We start from the raw sequence: 20,937 nt of genomic DNA, 5'->3' as shown, positions 1-20,937 counted from the left end.
TCCCGGCAGGAGGTCTCGGGCCCCTTGAGGGGTGTCACCTGTTGTGAACGCCACTTGAGTCTTTGGGGGCTGGGTACCCCCCAAGCAGATCACGTGATGAGTGGCTAAATATTTAACCCGGTTTTGTAGATGAGAACGTTAGACACATCTCTTGATGGTCTGCGGAGGTTTTTTCTAATGTAGTTAACTTCATTTTAACCTGGCATCAGCAGGTTACATTCTGTGTCCTTGTGTCTCACTGGCAGGGCCCTGGGAAGCTGTTCTTGTTCTTAGATTGAAAGTTAATATCTCTCCAGAGGTTTTTGGGGACATTTATTGACCTTTTTTTATTTCTCTGTTTTGTTTTTTTAAATACACAAAACAGTACGCTCTGGACATTTGCTGGAGACACAGCCTCCAGATTCTTCTGTCCCGAGTTTCACGAACAGAAGTATTGTCACAGTACTGTCAAGTCACACTTGTTACCTGTCTCGGGGTGTTTTTTCCTCTGAAAGCAAAGAAATGAAGGTTCAAAATAGCTGACATGGGACGTTTTGCTGACGTGGGACCCATGAAGCCGTGTGTGATTGTGGATTTAGTGAAGGTTGTAACAGGTTCAGGGGAGGCCTGAGCAACTCGGGGTGCACTGTCTCTATCTGGGCCTCTATAAAGAGACAGAGTCCCGTGCTGCCAGAGTCGCATGGTCGCCAAGGTGGCCACCGTGTGTGTGTACTAGGGCCATTCCAGGGAGCCCTGGGGGCACCTCGCTCTGGAGAGCCTGGGTGAGTTCCTGAATAATTGTTTCTTGCCTGACCTTTGTGAAGAAACTATATGTGAGGTTTATTTTCCTTTTTTTCTCTTTTTTACATATATGAAATTTTGCACAATGCAAAGAAAAACATGAAATATAGCTTACCCATATTCCCAACATATTGTTTTAATTAACGTTAACTTTTGCTGCCCTTACGCTTTAGATTTTTTCAATTGCAGGTTTTATGAAATAATTTTTTTATAAAAGGATTATGCCCTCATGAAAAGTCCCTTAACCATGAGACTAGTCCCCAAAGTGTGGGGACTCAGATCCTTTCAGAAAGAAGAAACTCTTTGGAAAACCTTGGGCATTGTGCATGGCTGCTTACAACCACCCAGTGAAAGAGGAGGCCTCCTCTTTTCTCAGCTTTACTTGTTTTTTGAGACAGAGTCTTGCTCTGTCGCCCAGGCTTGAGCGCAATGGCATGATCATAGCTCACTGCAGCCTCAACTTCCTGGGCTCAAGTGATCCTCTTACCTCAGCCTCCCAAGTAGCTGCAGTTATAGGAATGCACCACCGTGCCCAGCTAATTTTAAAATCTTTTGTAGAGACAGGGTCTCACTTTGTTGCCCAGACTGGTCTTGAACTCCTAGGCTCAAGTGATTCTTTCTCCTCAGCCTTGCGAAGTGTTGGGGTTACAGGCGTGAGCCACTGTGCTTGGCCTCAGTTTTACTTCCCTATATTTCTCTCTTTAATTCAACTTTATTTTATTATGTATGTATTTATCCTTTTAGAAACAGGGTCTTGCTCTGTCACCTAGGCTGGAGTGCAGTGGTGTGATCATAGCTCACTGCAGCCTTCACCACGTGGGCTTAAGCGATCCTCCTGCCTTAGCCTCCTGAGTAGCTAGGACCACAGGCATGTGCCACCATACACGGCCCTTACATGTATCTCGACTGAAAAAGGAAGACTCATTTGTGAAACTGCGTGTTTCCTTGGGTTCTGGAGATGGGTGGAGAGCAGGCACTGTCCCTCCAGAGGCTGTGGTCCGTGTCTTTCTGAACCTGCACCAGGGAGGTGCCCGGGAGAGCACGGTGAGCCGGAGGCTCCTCCATGGGGCTGTTTGGAATCCACAGTACTGGGTCTCAGATTACATGTGCTACCCTCAGTTCTTTCTCAGCTTTCCTGAAATGGAGATCACATTAAAGTTGATTTCCCGGGGAGGGGGAAAGGACAGTGATAGTTAGGAGGCTGGGCAAGAGCCAGGTGCAGCACCGGAGAGCCGGGAGGCCCCCTGAGAACGGTCACAACCTCCAGGGAGGGACACGTCACGCACCATTCTCTGGAAGAGGATCCTTCCTTCCTGTAGGAAACCTGCTTGTGAAGTGTTGAGTTTAGACAACAGAAAGATGACATCAGTATCCCCTTAGAAAGCGTTCCACTAAATATCAGTGCTCGCTCACAATTCTTTCTTCCTTTTTTCTACTTATGAAGCTAGCACGTGCTCTTGTGGAGAAATGTGACCTCCCAGAAACATGAGCTAGAGAGGGGAGCCCTGCCTGGCCCACTTCCCCTTTCTCCCCGGCAGCTGAGAGCCATCCATGCGTGGCGTATTCCTCTGGGAAGATCTTGAGTACGTAGAGTCCCCAGAATCCAACTTCATTCTTCTTGAGCGCCGCAGGGCGTCTCACTTGGTGCTTTCCAGGATCTCTTCTGACGTGTCCGTCAGGAGTCCTGCCCCGGATTGCAGCTCACAGCCCGGAGCCAGGTGGACCTGGCCCTGTGGCCTCCTGAAGGTCTTCCTGCCAGCTCCCAGGAATGTAACAGGGCGGGTTTCCTCTGCTCCCTGCTCCTTAGGCTGTCCCCCTGTGGGTGTCTTAGGAGACACTTGTGTACCACTTGGTGGTGGTGGGGCCTCCCTGGCACAGCTGTCTCATGCGCTCTGGCTAAACTTGGCTAAACTGTGGGCCCACCAGGAATTTCCAGTCCGGTGCCTCAGGGTGTGCCCCAGGCTAGTCCGAGTGGAGGGTCTCTCCGCTGTTTGGGATGCCTGCCCTGCTGGAGTGCTGTGTCTGGGAGGTGGGGTTTGAGTGCAGGACTCAGGGGTGCTAAGGGGAGGACAGGGCAGGAGGCCTGCTGCATCCCGGGAAGGTGGCTCCCTCTTGTGGGCACGCAGGGCCATGCATTGTTGGTTTAGCTCCCTGCGTCCTTTACACCCAGGCTCTCTTCATGGTCTCCGCAAGCGCCCTCATACGAAATGTATGATAACAATTATTTCCAAAAATGAAAATTCAGGGCAGCCTTTGCAATGAATGTATACTAGAAGGACAAATTGTTTTCAAAGAAGCCCCTGTGCCCTACCACTTGTGGTGACACCACTGTGTTCCTGCTGTTCGTGAAGAGCGTGGCAGTCGAAGAGGCTCCTGAATTTATACTTGTGTTGCACCGTTAGGACTCTTAGCAGCTGATCAAGAAGCTTCTGAAAACAATGGAGAGATGGATATGTTTTCTCTTAGCTGTTAGAACACATTAACACGAGCATTGGCTTTTAGATCTACTTGTCAGTACAAGACCCAAAATATTTCACTGTAGATTCAAGTCTTCAGTGGGGACAGGAAGCGTGCGTGTGGGGCAGAGGGACTTGTCAGACCCAGTGTCCTGGTTATTACATTGCGTGTTTCTTTTTCTCCTTTTCTTTCCAAACCAGGTTGTCCTGGCTCGAGAACTGGCAACCTCCAGAGAATACGCGAGTGAGTATGGGCTGCAGGGAGCTGTGCGTCTGGGAGCAGGGCCAGCGGCGCCGTGCAGGGCAGCCGGGGTGGCAGGGCCGGGGTTTCTGCGCTGATTTCTGGGTACAGGACACTGTTGGCTTTAGAGACCACCAGGCTGGTGTATACAATGTTTGAAAGGCTGTAATTTGTACCAGTTACTTTGTGAGTCATGTCTTTAGTGTTTTTTGTTGTTTCTGATAGTAACTCACTTCTCTCTCACCTGAAGTTAAAATTCTGGAGAAGCGACATATCATAAAAGAGAACAAGGTCCCGTATGTAACCAGAGAGCGGGATGTCATGTCGCGCCTGGATCACCCCTTCTTTGTTAAGCTTTACTTCACATTTCAGGACGACGAGAAGCTGTGTATCCTTTGCGTGGTCGGTGCCGTCTGAAGCCACACCAGTCACCCCTCTCACTTGGAATCAGACCTTGTGTGTTCCCACAAGCAGCCCCGGCTCCCTGTCAAGTGCGGTCCCTCAGGCCGCTGACATTCAGGGAGGCAGCCGAGGCAGCCCCAGGGTGTGGCTGTGAGTCTGCACAGGACGTTACCTCCCGGAGAAGCCATTGATGTGGCTCCAGCACAGTCCCCTCTGCTGCGGCTTGCTTGGTCGCTGTCCCTTGCTCCCCTAGAACGCCATCTTTTCTGTTATTAAACCTTGGGTCAGGAATCCGGGAGGCAAGGCCCGGTGGAAGTTGGGGTGGGCCCCACCTCTGCCCCATCCAGCTGACCTGTGGGCCTGCCAGTGGCTGGGCTGGCCACGCCACACCGTCATCGCCCCCAGCAGGTGCAGTCTGCACCTGCTCTTTTCCTCCCCCGCCACCCTCCAAGCTGGCCCAAGTGTCGTGGCCTCCCCAACCTGCCTGGGGAAGGTCCTGAGTCCTCCCACCTGTCCTCCCCGTCTCTCCCGAGCACCAGGCTCTTCTGTGTTAGAGCTTTGTTCTGGCCTGCTCCCCACTCTTAGCACCATCCTGCAGCTCCTTCAGCTGCCGGCGGAGTGTGTGTGCTCTGTTTGTTTGGAGGCGCTTGCCAAGTGCAGGTTGATGGGTGATGGGGATGTGCTGGTATGCCGGTTGGCGTCTCTGCCCTCGAGAAGCTTCGATTTTGGTGGAGGAGCTGGACATGCACTGACTATCCGTGTCAGAGGCTTCCCGGCAGCAAGATGTGCTGCCAAGAGTCTTAGGGCTGGGTAGGGGCTGGCGGCAGTGTGGGGCTCTTTAAACTCCTGGGCAGGAGTGTGGGGTGGGGCATGAAAGGCTGTGGTGGGCTGGGCCCCTGAGCCGTGGCAGCCTGGCACTGACTCTGGACTTCCTTCTTTTTTTTTTTTTTTTTTTGAGGCGGAGTCTCGCTTTCTTGCCCAGGCTGGAGTGCAGTGGTGGGATCTTCGCTCACTGCAAGCTCCGCCTCCTGGGTTCACGCCATTCTCCTGCCTCAGCCTCCCGAGTAGCTGGGACCACAGGCGCCCGCCACCACGCCCAGCTAATTTTTTGTATTTTTAGTAGAGACGGGGTTTCACTGTGTTAGCCAGGATGGTCTCGATCTCCTGACCTCATGATCCGCCCGCCTTGGCCTCCCAAAGTGCTGGGATTACAGGCGTGAGCCACGGCGCCCGGCCTGGACTTCCTTCTCTTTGTGGCGGGGAATGTGGGGTTTGCTCTGGCTGCTCCTAGGCCAGGTGGGAGAATGGGCACGAGAGCAGGGGCAGGGGCAGTGGTCGAGGTCTTATGAACAGACTGGTCAAGAGAATGGAGTCAGGGGCAGCTCCTGGGAGTTGGCCCTCAAGCCTAGTGCACAGTGGTGTCTGCTGCTGAGCTGGGAGAGACAGGGGCGGGTGTTAGGCTGGCATTTCATGCATCTGCTGGTGCCGCCATTCAGGTCTGAGTGGGCACTTAGGTGCTGCCAGCAGAGCTCCAGGAGGAGTCAGGGCCGTGAGGACTTTCACAGCGAGCTGGCAGGCTGCCCAGAGGTTGGCTCCTCTGTGAGTAGAGCCTGGGTTCCCCCAGTGCAGGGGTGAACACGAGGAGGGGCCCATCGAGGAGAGGAGATTGTGATGGGGTCTTGCTCCTGAGTTCGAATGACGGAGACCCAGAGGCCACGGGATCAAACGGTTTGTGATGGAGGGTGCTGGCTGCCCACCCAGGGGCTGTGAAGCGGTCGGGTGCACACAGCCTGACCCGTGGATCTGCCCTGTGCCAGTTGTTGATGGTGGGTAGGCAGTTTCTTGGGGAGACTGTTCAAGGAAGAATAAGAGGTGAGGAAATGGAGACGACGCAAGGTGCTTCCCTGGGATGTTGCCTAGAGAGGAGCAGGGCAGTGGCTGGGCAGCTGCTAGGCACGTGGCCCGGGGCGGGCTTTGCTGTTGGTTTGTGGAAGGATTTAGAGAATGCTGGCCTCCAGGCAGGCCTGCTGTCCTCCAGTGTCATCCCTGTTCCTGCCTCTGTCCCCCGCTCTCAGTGGCTTCACGGTATGTTCTGTCTCTCACCTTCACGTGCCCCGGGGCCCTGCATGTCTCTGCCCCCGTTTGAGCCACGGGAGTCCCTCTGGGTTTCCTTCCCGCAGAGCCCTCGGAACACGGCTGCTTGTTGGTTGTGAGGCTGCAACAGAATTGCACACCCTTGACCTCTCCCGTCCTCTCCTCCCGGGGGCTCAGAGTCCAGAGGAGAGCGAATCTTGCTGACTGATTTCCAAATGGGATTGGCCAGAGCAGTGCAGGTAGTGGGAACTCCAGGTCTTTGTCCAGTGATCCATGTTGCCCTTCGTCATTAAGTCAAATTCCAAAGCCGCGGGAGGTTGTGAAGGTTCACTCGCCCCTGACAGGAACGAGACCCAGGGACTTCTGCCCCACCAGGCATCCTCGGTGTGGGTTGCATTTAGAGATGGGCCTGGACAGGGGCCACTTTGGGCAGCCTTGGTTGCAAGTCCCTTCCCTTCTGGGTTTCTCCTCGTTGCCCTGAAGCTTCAGGTTCATCCTTGGTGGGAGATGATGGTACCCTGGCAAACAGAAGCCAGAACTGAGCAGGCAGGCTAGCCTGGCTCTGAGCACGAGCCCCCCTTCCTGGCCTCGAGAGCCACTGCTCAGGGCAGGCAAGGATTTGGGTCCCCGTGTCCTGGGCTGCCAGTAAGTGTGAAGTATCTGGAGGTTTCCGGTAATGGGGATGGACGTTTGCCGCTTTCAGGGGACTCTGCATCTGGGATCCATTTATTGTCGGTCTTAAGTCGTCTTGGAAAAGGAGGCTACAGATGGAGCCCAGAGGAGGGGGCCTCCCAGACACACTTCGTGAGTGTAGAAGTGCACGACATGGCTTTTGTCTTACAAAATGTGTCACTTGGCCAGGTGCGGTGGCTCACGCCTGTAATCCCGGCACTTTGGGAGGCCGAGGCGGGCAGATCACGAGGACAAGAGATGGAGACTATCCTGGCCAATGTGGTGAAACCCCGTCTCTACTAAAGATACAAAAATTAGCTGGGTGTGGTGCCTCGTGCTTGTAGTCCCAGCTACTCGGGAGGCTGAGGCAGGAGAATTGCTTGAATCCGGGAGGCGGAGGTTGCAGTGAGCCGAGGTAGCGCCACCGCACTCCAGCCTGGCGACAGAGCGAGACTGCATCTTAAAAAAAAAACAAAAGAAAATGTGTCACTTTATCCGCGGAAGGAGCCTGCATGGAAGGGGCAGTGCCACGCGTGGATGCGCAGCACATAAAGCCGGGGTCTCAGGGCAGGGGCTGCCGCGCTCTCCGACCCTGCTCCGCCGGCCCCCAGGATCTTTGTGCGTTGAAGCCTGCACGTGAGTTATACGCGCTTTTTGGTCGGGGTCCGTAGGCCCTGTCTCCAACGGTTCCCTTTCACTGAGGCTGTAGACACGGCCAGGGGCCAGAGGGGCAGTCGGGCTGAGAGGCTCTGTTCCTGTTTCCTTGAGACCGTGTAATGGTGTTCTTGATGAGAAACCCCTCATCATGCTGGTGCCTCGTCTTGGAGCTGGGGCCTGGGATGCCCGTCAGATCCAGTGACATGACTGTCTTGGGCCGCAGGTACTTTCAGTTTGCATTTAATTAAAAATTCTCATCAGACTTTTAAGGTTAGTTTTCAAAAAATGACTTTTACAAAATAAAAAACACGAGCCAGGCGTGGTAGCGCGTACCTACATTCCCAGCCACTTGGGTTGGTTAAGGTGGGAGGATCGCTTGAGCCAGGGAGGTTGAGGCTGCAGTGAGCTATGATTGTGCCCCTGCACTCCAGCCTGGGCAAGGGAGTAAACCTGTTCCAAAACAAAACAAAAGGTTTTTACACTTCCTTAACTGCACAATATTCAGATTTCGGCCTTAGTTATGCCAAAAACGGAGAACTACTTAAATATATTCGCAAAATCGGTTCATTCGATGAGACCTGTACCCGATTTTACACGGCCGAGATTGTGTCTGCTTTAGAGTACTTGCACGGCAAGGGCATCATTCACAGGTAACCTCGGGGGTGGCTGGGTGGGGTTTGCAGGACGTCAGTTTAATGATCAGGGCCAGTGACCGTTTGGCTCACAGGCCACAGCTGATGCCCAGATGGCCCCCGCCCTTGAGGTCAGCCTGGTTGGAGTGCTCTCTGGATGGGTGTGACTGAGATGCCTGCCTGTGCCACAGCCTGATTGCCAAGGCGAGGCCACACGTCCGTGGAGCGCTGACGTGGAGAGGCTCTCCTGCAAATACCACATCCAATGGCTGCGTGTCTTTCCTGGCGAGCTCATGACTCTTTTCACCATCTTGACTGATGCTTGTTATCTTTTTCAGTTGTAGCTTCTGTGTGTACTTCTTTCTGGTCTCATTTTTCGTGAGTTTCTGATAAAGTCAGCTCAGAAGTGTGCATAGCTTTCATTTTGTGCGTTAAAGATGATAGATTTTACTTCATTAAAAAGCTAGTTAGAATGACGTGGAGATGTGAGGTGGTGAATCCCCACTGTGTACAGTCCACACTTGTTGCTTGTGAGCTTTAGGCCTGTAGCCCTGGTTGTCAGTCTGTAAGGATCATATGCAGTCATTCGTTCATTTTGTTTTCAGCAAAATTTAGAGTACGTAATAATGTTGCTGTTCTAAGTATTTCTTCTCAAATGTGAAAATCTACTTTTACAGGGACCTTAAACCGGAAAACATTTTGTTAAATGAAGATATGCACATCCAGATCACAGATTTTGGAACAGCAAAAGTCTTATCCCCAGAGAGCAAACAAGGTGTGTGAGTTTTATTTCTAGCAGAGCCTGGCTCTGTGCTTAAGATGGAAAGCGACTTCTGAGGAGTGTGTTGCATTGTGTCATCTTCATCAGCGACTGAGGTGGGGACACCGTGGCTGTTCTCAAACAGATCTTGAACTTTCTCTGGGCAAGACCCTGCCATGCCAGCAGGTCTTCCTGGGGGCCCCAGGCAGTGTGTGTTGGTGTAGAGCGGGAGGTCACTGGTTCTCCTCGGCGCCTGCTCTGGTTCATCCTCCCCTGCTTGTCTTCTGGACAGTGCAGGGGCCACATGCGTACCCAGCCACCCGCGTGCAGGACGTGGAGCCGGTGTGGTCAGCTCCTGGCTCCTCCTGCCTGTATTGCAGGTAGTATCCGGGGGCGCACATCCCCGTACCTCAGTGCCCTCCCTCCGTTACCTCTCCCTCTGTCTCCCTGCTGGCCACGTGCATGTTTGTCATCACAAAGCCTCCGAGTCCTGCTCCCAAGGGTACTTTCTAGCCTTGGACCATGTTGTGACAACTCCATCGGAGATGTTGCTGAAAGTCCACTTGGGCCAGAGAAGTGGCCTAGGTTGTCTTAGCCGGCCAGGGGCGTCTCGATGCCCTTCAGGTGCTTATTGGGTAGAAATCACAAACTCTGGAGGCGTAAAGAAAGGCAGTTGACATTCTGAAGACTGCTCCGGAGTGCTGGGTAGAGAGAAGATAAAGCCTTGGGATGAGGTTTGGGGAAGCTGAAGGCTGTTGTGTGCATTATAAGTGACCTTGAAGATGAACCTCGGGTGATTGCTGGAGTCTGTCTGGGTCAAGAGGCTGGGTCCAAGGGCCTCCAAGTGGTGCATGGGCCTCTGCCTGGGCTTGGGGTGCCCGTCAGAGAAAGGCCTCCATAGAGGGCTCTGTGGGGGTGAGAAGTACTGGAGCCCGGTTTGGAGGGACGTGAGTGCAGGTTTGTTGCTGGAGGAAAGATTCAGACAGAAGTGACCATGTTGTTGTAGCTGCTCTCGTGTGGCAAAGGGGAACCGTGAGCATCGAGCGGTGGTGGTTCCGGCGTCGTCTCCGCGGACGGCCAGCTGGCCCCCAGTAGCTGGAGGAGAGCACAGCTGGGTGGAGAGCAGGCCCTTCAGCAAGGCAGGCACTCCGGACTCAGCTCGGCTTTTCTGTTTCTTAGGAATTGGCCCTGTATCTGTGTGCTGGGAGGCACCCAGCTGGTGCCTGTGGGGCCTCTCTTGGCGCCTTGAGGTAGTTGCTCCTTTCCTCCACCGGGCCTTATCTCTCCCTTCTGGGCGTTTCCAGCCCTGTGTTTTCACACCCAGGGCTCTGGCTAAGATTCTGTCAGTTGGTGCTTTCATCTCTGCACAGTCGTGGAGGCCCTAAGACCTTGTCTTGGGTCTGGGAACTTCTCTGAGAATCCTCAAACATCACCCTGGCTGTGCATGGGGACTCACACCTGTAATCCTAGGCCTTTGGGAGGCTGAGGCAGGAGGATCGTTTGAGGCCAGGAATTCGAGGCCAGCCACTGGTCAACGTGGTGAGACTCCATATCTACAAAAAAGCCAAAAATCATCCTGGTGTGATGGCACCCACCTGTAGTCCCAGCTACTCGAGAGGCTGAAATGGGAGATTGATGATGCAGTGAACTGGGATGATCCCACTGCACTCCAGCCTGGGTAACAGAGCGATCAACTGTTAAAAAATAGTAGTAATAAATACAAAATAAAAGAAGCCTGTGATCCCAGCACTTCGGGAGGTCGAGGCGGGCGAATCACGAGGTGAGGAGATGGAGACCATCCTGGCTAACATGGTGAAACCCCGTCTCTACTAAAAATATAAAAAATTAGCTGGGCGTGGTGGTGCGCGCCTGTAGTCTTAGCTACTCAGGAGGCTGAGGCGGGAGAATCGCTTGAACCCGGGAGGCAGAGGTTGCAGTGAGCCCCGATCGTGCCACTGCACTCCAGCCTGGGCAACAGAGTGACACTCCATCCCATAAATAAATAAATAAATAAATAAAACACATCACCCTTTTGGGGCTAAGACTGAAACTAGCAGTCAAGCCGGAGCCTCTTGTTTTCTAAGGTGGCTTAGTTCTGCTGCCATCCGCTGCCTTTTGTAGCCCTGCTCCCCTCCCCGTCCAGTGCCATGCCAGAATGCGCACCTCCCTCCCAAAGCTGCACAAAGCCAGGGCGGTCTTCCTGGCGTCTCAGACGTGCCCTGAAACCTTGATGTGTTTGACTCATTCCTGTTAAATAGTAACCGTCTTACTGACGGGTAATCTTACTTCTGTGTACACAGTGTAACCTCATATCCCTCAGTGTTGTCTGTGACAAAGTTGAACCAAACAGGAACTTCTGTCTCGTAAGCTTTCTTAGGATCTGTCCGTGTCCTGCTGTCCTTGTGCTGACTTCCTGCCCAGAGATGAGCCCACAACATTCCGTGGGGTCAGGAGCGCTGCGGGCTGGCTCTGCCCACAGTCAGTCCCGGGAACCGCTCCCTGGGCTGTGCCCGCAGTCAGCCTCAGGAACCACCTCCCAGGGCTCTTCCCTTCATGTGGATTTTCTTTTTTTTCCCCCCTCCCTTATTCCAAGGCTTTATTTATTCATAATTGCAACTTTTATTTTAGATTCAGGGGATCCACGTGCAGGTTTGTTACGTGGGTAGATTTTCTTTAGAATCTGGTGTTTGGCACAGGGATAGTCTTGTTGCCCTGTAGCCACTTAAAAAAAATAGGCATCGAAGCGCGCTGATGAAATAGGGAAATAGCTTGGGCACAGTGGCTCACCTGTAATCCCAACACTTGGGGAGGCCGAGGCAGGTCGATCATCTGCGCCCAGGAGTTTGAGACCAGCCTGGGGAACACGGCAAAACCCTGTCTCTACGTAAGATAAAAAACAAAAATTAGCTGGGCGTGGTAGAGCGTGCCTGTAGTCCCAGCTACTCAGGAGGCTGAGGTGGGAGGATCACCTGAGCCTGGGAGATTGAGGATGCAGTGAGCCGTGATCCTGCCACTGCACTCCAGCCTGGGCGACAGAGCAAGAGCCTGTCTCTGGAAAAGAAAGAAGAAATCATGAAATAAACCTTTGCTTTTTGGTAGCAGGAGGCTAAAAGTCTTTACGTCGTTGTAAACCAGGGCCAGTTGCTTGTGTGTATAGATGAGTTGGTGGTTCTTTTCCCCTTCTTTGAGGAAAAGGAAAAAACTATAATTTATGTGGAGGATTAATTTTAGTAACATTTTCTGTTTGAGGTAGTTCCGTATCTTGGAATGTATTCCTGCGTTGACTTCTTTTGTGCAGAGATGGCTTCCCCAAAACATCTTCAAATCTAGAATAAAAGTGTTGATGGGAGCAAGGCATAGCGAGGTTCCTTACCTGTGCAGCAGCTGTGCCACACCCTCCTCCTAGAGGGAGGCAGGTTTTCCCATCATTCCTGTGAGGTGGGTAGGGTGGCCCCGTATCTGCAGGGGGAGGTGGTGGGAGATGGAGCAGGGCAGTGGTGTGGGCTTGGGAGATTGAGGAGGACCTCCTGGCAGAGAGGTCTTCTGCCTCCTCTCCGTGTACAGGAGCCTGTGGATGTATCTTGGTGAGGGCAGCTGACTCAGTAAGCTTCCCACCTGGGCTGTCTCTGGCCTGTGCCCTCTATGCAAGGACCTCGGGGAGCTCGGGGTGTCCTTGGAGGTTCAGACTTGGGGTGGGGTTTGGAAACCTGTGTTCTGACCTGTGCAGGCCTCTCTGGTACGCAGCCAGGTGTGGAGGCACGACTCACCAAACAGGAAGGAGAGGAAGGCCACAGGTGTGGGAGGGCTGGGTGGACAGGGTGGACGCTGTGGGTTTCAGGTGTGGGCGGGGCTGGCTGGAGAGGGTGGATGCCTTGGGCTTCAGTCACTACAGTGGCTCCTCTGTCCCCATCTGTGCATGGCCATCGTCCAGACCCTCAGACTAGCCGCCATTGCGCTTCCCACTGTGCTGTGGACTCCAGATGCTCTCCTGAGGGCCACAGCTGCCTTGAGCTTGCCGCCATTCTAGCTTAGGCTGGATCACCCACCCCCGGCACAGAGAGGAGCTGCCTTCAAAATGGATTTTCCCGCATGATGGAAAGTGGAATTTGCATAATAAAAGAGAGAGTCCCCATTCTCCCATCACCAAGAGCAGCTCTTCCCCTCTTCACATGGTTTATTTTGGTGTTTTCCAGGTTGGCATTCATTTAGGATTGGTTATGATGCATGGGGCTGGGGAGAATTACTGCTTATTGTAAAAAATTCACTCCGTACTGGTGACCTGATGCCCAGCATCCTCAATCGGTTTTCCCTGTAAAAATTCCAGTATGTATCCCTAAAATACAAATCTTTTTAAAAGCGTACCCACAATACCATACTGTTTGATACATAGAAATGAGCAGTAATAGCTTCATATCTCAGCGTCCAGAGTTATCTTTCCAGTTGTTTCATGTACATCATCATGTTTTGTTGCTCACTCGAACAGGATTCAAATAAGTTTTGCGCAATTTCATTTTTTAATGTTTTCTTTTTATTTTGCCATTAAATACTCTCCTATCCAAACCCATTTATTTTAATCTGTAGCTTCCCCCATTTTAATTTTTTCGCTTGCAGTTTGTTGAAGAAACAGGTCATTTGCATCTGTGTGGCGTTGTTGAACGTGGTCCTCTCTCCTGGCCACTGCATCACATTCAGAGTTGATTCTCCCCTCCCTGTTCAGAGACTGGTGGTGGGTGTTCTTTATCTGGCATCTCCCTGTGACAGCAGCAGCATTTATGGCCATAACTGGCCTAAATTCATTAACTCATTAGAGAGTGCAGAAAGGTCACAGCCTGATACATTCATGAGATGGAATTCATTAAAGAGAAACTTCTCCCCAGTAACTTTTGGGTTAACTCGTGGTATCATCTGGAAAGGAAAAGTAGGATAAATGCGTCTTTCCCCTTTTCATGCCATTTTTGAAAACCACAAATTGGTTCACCATTCTTTTCCAATGATGATTAATTCATTAAAAAGTTATTACCCTTCCTCACACCATACACAAAAGCTCACTCCAGGACCAGGCGAGGTGGCTCACACCTGTAATCCTGGCACTTTGGGAGGCTGAGGCGAGTGGATCACCTGAGGTCGGGAGTTCGAGACCAGCCTGGCCAACGTGATGAAACCCTGTCTCTACTAAAAATACAAAATTTACGGCTGGGCGCGGTGTCTCACGCCTGTAATCCCGGCACCTTGGAAGGCCGAGGCAGGCGGATCACCTGAGATCAGGAGTTCGAGACCCGCCTGACCAACATGGTGAACCCTTGTCTCTACTAAAAATACAGGTGTGTTTTTAGCTAGGTGTGGTGGTGCATGCCTGTAGTCCCAGCTACTCATGAGGCAGGAGAATAACTTGAACCTGGGAGGCGGAGGTTGCAGTGAGCCGAGATCCACACTATTGCACTCCAGCCTGGGCAACAAGAGCGAAACTCCATCTCAAAAAAAAAAAAAAAAGAAAAAAAAATTAGCCAGGTGATTCCTGTGATCCCAGCTACTTGGGAGGCTGAGGCAGGAGAATCGCTAGCACCTGGTAGGCGGAGGTTGCGGTGAGCCAAGATCACGACACTGTGCTGCAGCCTGGGCAACAGAGCAAAACTCCATCCCTGCGCCTCCCATCTCCCCGCCTCAACAACAACAAAAAAAAAACAAAAAAAGTGACTCCAGGCCAGGCGCGATGGCTCACGCCTGTGATCTCAGCACTTTGGGACGTTGAAGCTGGTGGATCACTTGAGGTCAGGAGTTCGCGACTAGCTGCCCATCTCTAGTAAAAATACAACAATTCGCCAGGCATGGTGGTGTGCGCCTGTAATCCCAGCTATTTGGAGTGGGGGCTGAGGCAGGAGACTCACTCGAACCTGGGAGACGGAGGTTGCAGTGAGGCGAGATCGCACCACTGCGCTCCAGCCTGGGCGGCGGAGTGAGACTCCATCTCAAAAAAAAAAGTTCACTCCGAATGCATTAGAGGTCTGAACGTAAGGGCGAAAACTATGACACTCTTAGAAGAAATTATAGGATTAAATGTGACAATTGGGTTAGGCAGTGTTTTCTTAGATACACTGCCAAAAGCATAAGCAACCAAGAAAAGGATGAGTTAGATTTGTATCAAGTTTAAGCACTTTTGTGCTTCAAGTGATATCACGAAAGTGAAAAGACCCACCGAATAGGAGACACGATCTGCTAATCGTCTATCTGATAAGGCATTTGTATCCAGAATGTAAAGAACTCAGAGGGAGAAAAAAAAATAAAGCACGGAACAAAGGGTATTATTAGACATTTTTCCAAAGGAGAGATACACAAATGGCCCATAAGCACATGCAAAGTTCCTCAACATTATTAGTCATTAGGAAAATGCAAATCAAAACCACAGGGTGATACTACCTCACACCCACTAGGATGGCTGTGATCAGAAGACAGATAATAACAAATGTTAGCAAGGATGTGGGGGGATTGGAACCCACGTATGCGGTGGGTGGGAATGTCAGATAGTACAGCTACTTTGGAAAACAGGCTGGCAGCTCCTCAAAAGGAAATAGAATTACCATATGACCCTGCAGTCCCACTCCTAGGTATGAGCCCAAAAGAAGTGAAAACACACATTCAGACAAAAACAGGTGCTAGAATGCCCATAGCATTATTCACAGCAGCCAAAAGGTGGAAACGACGCACGTGTCATCAGATGAGTGGATGAGTGAGTGGCGTGTCCACACAACGAGGGAATCTTCTCCAGCTCTAAGGAAGGATGAGGCACCCATGCACGCTGCCATGCAGATGGGCCTCGAAAAACACTGCCCTCAGTGAAAGCCTGCCGGGATGAGAAGGGATGGCGTTGAGTCTAGAGATGAGCTTACGAGGCGTTACCATTGTTAACCCATGTTAAGTCTTCTGAGCTATCAACGTGGGATGTCTTTCTGTTTATTTAGATCTTTCTTTCAAAAACACTTTGTAGTTTTCAGAGTATAACCTTTATGCTTCTTTTGTTACATTTATTCTTATTTATTTTTAATGTTATCCTAAATAGAATTATTAGCTGGGCATGGTGGCTCACACATGTAATCCCAGCACTTTGGGAGGCCAGGGTTGGTGGATCACCTAAGGTCAGGAGTTGGAGACCAGTTGAGGTGGGAGGATCGCTTGAACCCGGGAGGCGGAGGAGGTTGCAGTAAGCTGACCTCACACCACTGCACTCCAGCCTGGGCAACAGAGTGAGACTGTGTCTCGGGAAAAAAAAAAGAGTTGTGAATTTTCTTCCCTTCTTTTTCTTTTTCTGTTTTTTTTTTTGAGACGGAGTTTCACTCTTGTTGCCCAAGCTGGAGTGCGGTGGTGCGATCTCGGCTCACTGCAACCTTCGCCTCCCGGGTTCAAGCGATTCTCCTGCTTCAGCATCCCGAGTAGCTGGGATTACAGGTGCACACCACCACACCTGGCTAATTTTTTGTGTTTTTAGTAGAAACGGGGTTTCACCACGTTTACGGATAAGGTGGTCTTGAACTCCTGACCGCAGGTGATCCGCCTGCCTCGGCCTCCCAGAGTGCTGGGACTGTGAATTTTATTTTCGGATTGCTCCTGGAAATTGTGTGGAAATGCAGTTGGTTTTTCCTGCCCTGCACCCTGCTGAGCTCTCGTTAGTTGTAATAGCTTCTCAGTGGAGTCCGCAGGACTTTGTACACACAGGATCCTGTCATCTGTGATTCGAGCTCGTTTTATTTCTTCCCTTTCAACCTGGCTGCCTTTTGTCTTCTTCCTTAATTGTCCTGGCTGAGACCTCTCTCTAGTTTGGTGTTGGCTGGATGTGGTGAGCCGGGCACCCTGGTCTTTGGGAGAACGTGCAGTTTTTGGCCATCGAGCACGATGTTGGCCGTGGGCCGTGCGTGCCCTTTGTCAGGCTCTGGGCCCTCCCTTCTCTGCGTCGGCTGTTCCATACTTTTGTCCTGTAGAGGTGGGGAGTTTTTGTTAACTGCATTTTCTGCATCTGTCGAGATGATCCTGTGTTTTCCTTAGTGCTTTATTGTAATGAGATGCAATGCATTGCTTTTTGTATTTTGAACCAGCCTTGCACTGTGTCATACATCCTCTGGGTCATGGTGCCTAGTCCTTTTTAGATGTTGCCGCATTTGGTTTGCTGGTGTTTCGTCCAAAGGGTAGTCAGATTTTGTGGAGCGTTTTTCTGTGCTTCTTTGTGGGTTTATGGATAAGATGGCAGCCGGCACCCTTGGCTTTGAAGAGAGTGTAGGTGTCTTGTGAGCTCAGGATCACTTCTTCAGGTCTTTCCTCCCACTGCGCCTCCCAGTATGACTGGCAGATCTGAGGGACTATGGGTGGTCCATGGAGTTTCTTTGGTGAGGGTGGAGACAACAACCCAGCCGAGACCCCACTGTCTCTTTCCCCAGTGTCGGTAGCCCCGTGGCGTGCGGGGCCAGCAGCGGCCAGTGCGGGGCTCTGGGCCTGAGTTTCCAGCAGCTGGAGAGGTGTGAGCTTGGCCGGTCTCTGAGCTTCCAGGGAGAAGTAGCTAGGTGGTCTCTGAGGTTTCCTAACGCTCTGTCTGGGGCTCTCAGCTCGGATGTCACAGATAGAAGTCAGGGGACCTCTGAGGCTGGATGGGAGGAAATTACTAATTTTCACTAACCCTTGAGCAAAGCGTACCATTTCCTTCCAATGAACATCAGCAACAAATGTCTGTCATCAGAAGTCACGGGTGTTCCCACGTCCTGCTGCAGGGGTCCCATCACGGTAGTGACACCATGCCAGTTGTGCCGAGCACCGCTGCCGGGTTACTGCGGCGTGACCTGCTGCTGTGTCATGCAGGTCACGTATTACTACATCACAGATCCATTACTTCAATAATTTGATACGTGTATTGGATTATAATTGCTTTCTCCTATAGTCCTGTGTATGTTATGCATTTGGAACATTATTCCGAGGGTAGCCGTCTTCTCCACACTCTAGCGGCGCTGTTTGTCTCTAGATTAAACTAAGGACAGATGTCCTTTTCCAAGGGGATGACTTTGCGTATGCCCGGAGGCTCGGAGTCCCACCTTAAGGAAGGTGTGGCAGAGGAATCGAGGGTGAGGGTGGGCAAGCCCTGAGGAAAGAAGGGAGGGTGGGAAGACCCTGGGGGAGCTAGGAGCAGCTGAGGTTGGAGAGGGCAGGGAGGGATTCCGGGAGATCCCAGCCCATAGCTCGCTTGCTGGAAGCTTAGAACAGCAGCAGCAGCGAGGCTCCTAACAGCACGGCGGCTCACTATGCAGCGCTCATCGGAGAGATGGGGTGGGTGTTGGCCTCACAGATTTGCTTTGTGCGCACTGTGGCTGTTTAAAAACACATACGGCTCTGTGTGCTGCACGACAACCTCAGTCATTTAATTATGCGTTATATACATCTCTCCATAGGAAAAAAACATATTTTCAGACTTTTTAATAATGGCATTTAAAAAAGTACAAGTCACAAAAGCAACGCTCGATTATAGTAAGGAACGGAAACGCTGAACATGTAGGTGGAGCAAGTGGCGTCCCGTCCCGCCAGCAGACGCGGCCCTCGTCGCTGTGCCACGCCGGACCCTGAAGGACAGAGCATGGAGAGGGAGCTGCAGGGTCGGGGAGGCAAACATCTTTGTGACTTCTGATGCTCATTGGAAAACTGCCCCCAGAAGCGATGCCATTTGACAGCCCCACCCGTAGCGCTGCGTCTGTCCCCTCAGATCCCTGCCAGCGCTATGTATTTTTATTCTTTTTTCCCTTTGCCAATGTGATAGGCTGTCTTGTTTGAATTTGCATTTCTTTGATTCTTTGCAGGGTTGAATGGCTTCATTTGTTTTTGGCTCTTGGTTTGCTTTTCTTTCCTCTGGGCCTGCGGGGGCGGGGTGCGTGTTTGCGGATGTCCTTGGTGTTCTTGGCAGGATCATTGAGGGCCCTGGCAGGATGCAAATGCAGCCACAAAGTGTTTGTTTTTTGTTTATTACTTGAGACAGGGTCTGGCTCTGTTGCCTAGGCTAGAGTACGGTGGCGCCATTGTGGCTGACTGTGCCCTCAGCTTGCTGGGTTCAAGCGATCCTCCTTTCTCAGCCTCCCAAGTAGCTGAGACTAGAGGTGCACCACCATGCCTGGCTAATTCTTGAAATTCTTTCTAGACACGGAGTCTCCCTATGTTGCTCAGACTGGTCTCAAACTCCTGGCCTCCAGCAGTCCTCCTGCCTTGGCCTCCCAAAGCAGTGGGACTGCAGGCGTGAGGCACCGCACCTGGGCAGTCATGAAGTCCGCAGAAAAGCCATTCGCTGAAGGGAATGAGTCCCCGCAGCAGAAGCTGTGAGGTTCTCTGAGCTTTGCCGGAGGAGGGCAGGTGGAAGGGACAACTCGGAACCGGCCCACGGGCAGGGCTGGTGTGGGCAGCAGCTGCGTGGTAGCTCCGGGCCAGCTCGTGCTGTGGCTCTGCTCCGTCACAGCTCCTCTATGGAGGAAGGCCCTTGGGCTGGAGGCCTGAGTCTTGTTCCCTTTGTAGCGCCTCAGCTCCCAAGCTGTTTGTGATGGAAAGGAGGTTGTTTCTGGCCTGCAACTGTTTATTGTGTGCCTGGGCACGTTTGGATACCCCAGGTCCTGCAGTGAGCCAGCCAGTGCCATGTCCTCATGCCCTCCGTTGAGCGGGCGCCACCGGAAGAATGTACTGGCCATTTGTTTGCAGCTCGCTGTCCAGGCGCGTGTCGGGTGGGAGCACCAGGGTGCAGGGCGCCGGTGTCCAGGGGTCAGGCAGGCGTCTTTGAGCCGGTGAGCCGTGAGCCAGCCCTGGGGTGCCCTGGACAAGTCTGGCTCCTGGGGGTGCATGGTCCGCCATGTGCGACACCCACCGCGCAGCCCTTGATTGTCACAGATCGTGAGTCCGAGTGTGACCTTCTCTCTCCTCTGCAGCCAGGGCCAACTCATTCGTGGGAACAGCGCAGTACGTTTCTCCAGAGCTGCTCACGGAGAAGTCCGCCTGTAAGAGGTAACCACTTTCATCTAAGCCGTTCTTCCCTTTTCTTTAACATAGAAATTAATATTTGAGAGAGTGAATTTTGTGGCCTTTAAGTAGCTAAGCGTACTTGGAAAGAAATTAGCATTTCGCATTTTAAAGCGTATTTTTCGTGGCTTACACACACGTGATACGTTAGTGTTGTATTCTAAGCTTCCTGGGTTTGCTGATGCTTTCTGGTTGCAGATTGAATCGTTTGGGGTTTTTTTTGTTTTTGTTTTTTTGTTTTTTGAGATGGAGTCTCGCTCTGTCTCCAGGCTGGAGTGCAGTGGCGCGATCTCGGCTCGCTGCAACCTCCGCCTCCCAGGTTCAAGCAATTCTCCTGCCTCAGCCTCCCGAGTAGCTGGGACTACAGGCGCATGCCACCACGTCCAGCTAGTTTTTGTATTTTTGGTAGAGACGGGGTTTCACCATGTTGGCCAGGATGGTCTCGATCTCTTGAGCTCGTGATCTGCCCGCCTCGGCCTTCCAAAGTGCTGGGGTTACAGGCGTGAGCCACCACGCCCAGCCTAATCGTTTCTTTGGGAAAAACTAGAGTGAGGAAAGCGTGGCTGCCGTGTGCACGGAGCCCAGGCTTCCTTGGTGCTGCCCCCTGTCGGGGTGGAGGGCAGGGAGCCCGGCCTTTGGGTTGCTCGGCCACACACCAGCTGCAGTGGGACAGGGTCCCGCAGAGCGCAGGGAGGCCCTGGAGGGTGCGGGTATGGGAGGGGGGAGGCGTCCAGAAGGCATGAGGGTCTTTGAGAGACATGGCTGGGCCTTGGTGGCAGCCTCCGTAGTGAAAATGAAAAAAGTGCAGATGGTACAGGGGCTGCAGGGCCGGTGCAGGTCAGGGAAGGGGAGAGCGGAGAAGCGCCAGCCAGGGGACCACCGGCGGTGTGGGGGAGGATGTCCAGGGAGCTGACGACAAGGGTTGGTGAGAAGTCTGAGGTGCTGTCTAGGGTGGCTGGGAGGCAGGCGGCAGGCTGAGAGGCAGCATCAGAGTCTGGAGTTTCAAGTCTAGGGAGCAGTTTTGTGGAATGAGGGTGGGGCTGGGGTTCCTCCTGTCCCGGGCCAGGCAAGTGCTGCTGAGGGCTGGCGTCAGCTTCGGCTGCTGGTACTCTCGTGAGTCGACAGGACCACAGGAGTCCCACGCTGCCACTCTCCTGCTCCGCCGGGTTACAAGGGGCCACCTTCCTGGAGTGAAGTGAGCCACTCTGAGAGAATGAATGA

General features: G+C 52.4%; 1 protein-coding gene and 1 long non-coding RNA gene across 7 annotated transcripts in view; one reads left to right on the top strand and one right to left on the bottom strand.

Annotated features, from left to right (window-relative positions):
• The window catches only part of LOC129462537 (3-phosphoinositide-dependent protein kinase 1), a 73,978-nt gene that overhangs the window by 26,881 nt on the left and 26,160 nt on the right, over window positions 1-20,937 (top strand). For 5 of the 6 annotated variants that reach the window (XM_055242594.2, XM_055242597.2, XM_055242595.2 and 2 more), the window contains exons 3-7: window positions 3,438-3,480; window positions 3,728-3,865; window positions 7,808-7,952; window positions 8,612-8,709; window positions 19,626-19,701. In XM_055242594.2, coding sequence (XP_055098569.1) covers window positions 3,438-3,480; window positions 3,728-3,865; window positions 7,808-7,952; window positions 8,612-8,709; window positions 19,626-19,701 — 500 coding nt within the window. The remainder of the gene's footprint in view (window positions 1-3,437; window positions 3,481-3,727; window positions 3,866-7,807; window positions 7,953-8,611; window positions 8,710-19,625; window positions 19,702-20,937) is intronic. The other variant, XM_055242598.2, reaches the window with a different exon arrangement.
• LOC134732525 (uncharacterized) lies at window positions 7,527-19,630 on the bottom strand. Its single transcript, XR_010115824.1, has 2 exons — window positions 11,482-19,630; window positions 7,527-10,247 (listed from the first exon to the last, which is right to left on the bottom strand). It is a non-coding gene; the product is annotated as an uncharacterized lncRNA (long non-coding RNA).

This window comes from Symphalangus syndactylus, chromosome 14 (genome assembly GCF_028878055.3).
Source record: "Symphalangus syndactylus isolate Jambi chromosome 14, NHGRI_mSymSyn1-v2.1_pri, whole genome shotgun sequence".
NCBI lineage: Eukaryota > Metazoa > Chordata > Mammalia > Primates > Hylobatidae > Symphalangus > Symphalangus syndactylus.
Note: the sequence above shows the minus strand (reverse complement) of the source record. Positions and strands in the feature narration are given on the sequence as shown.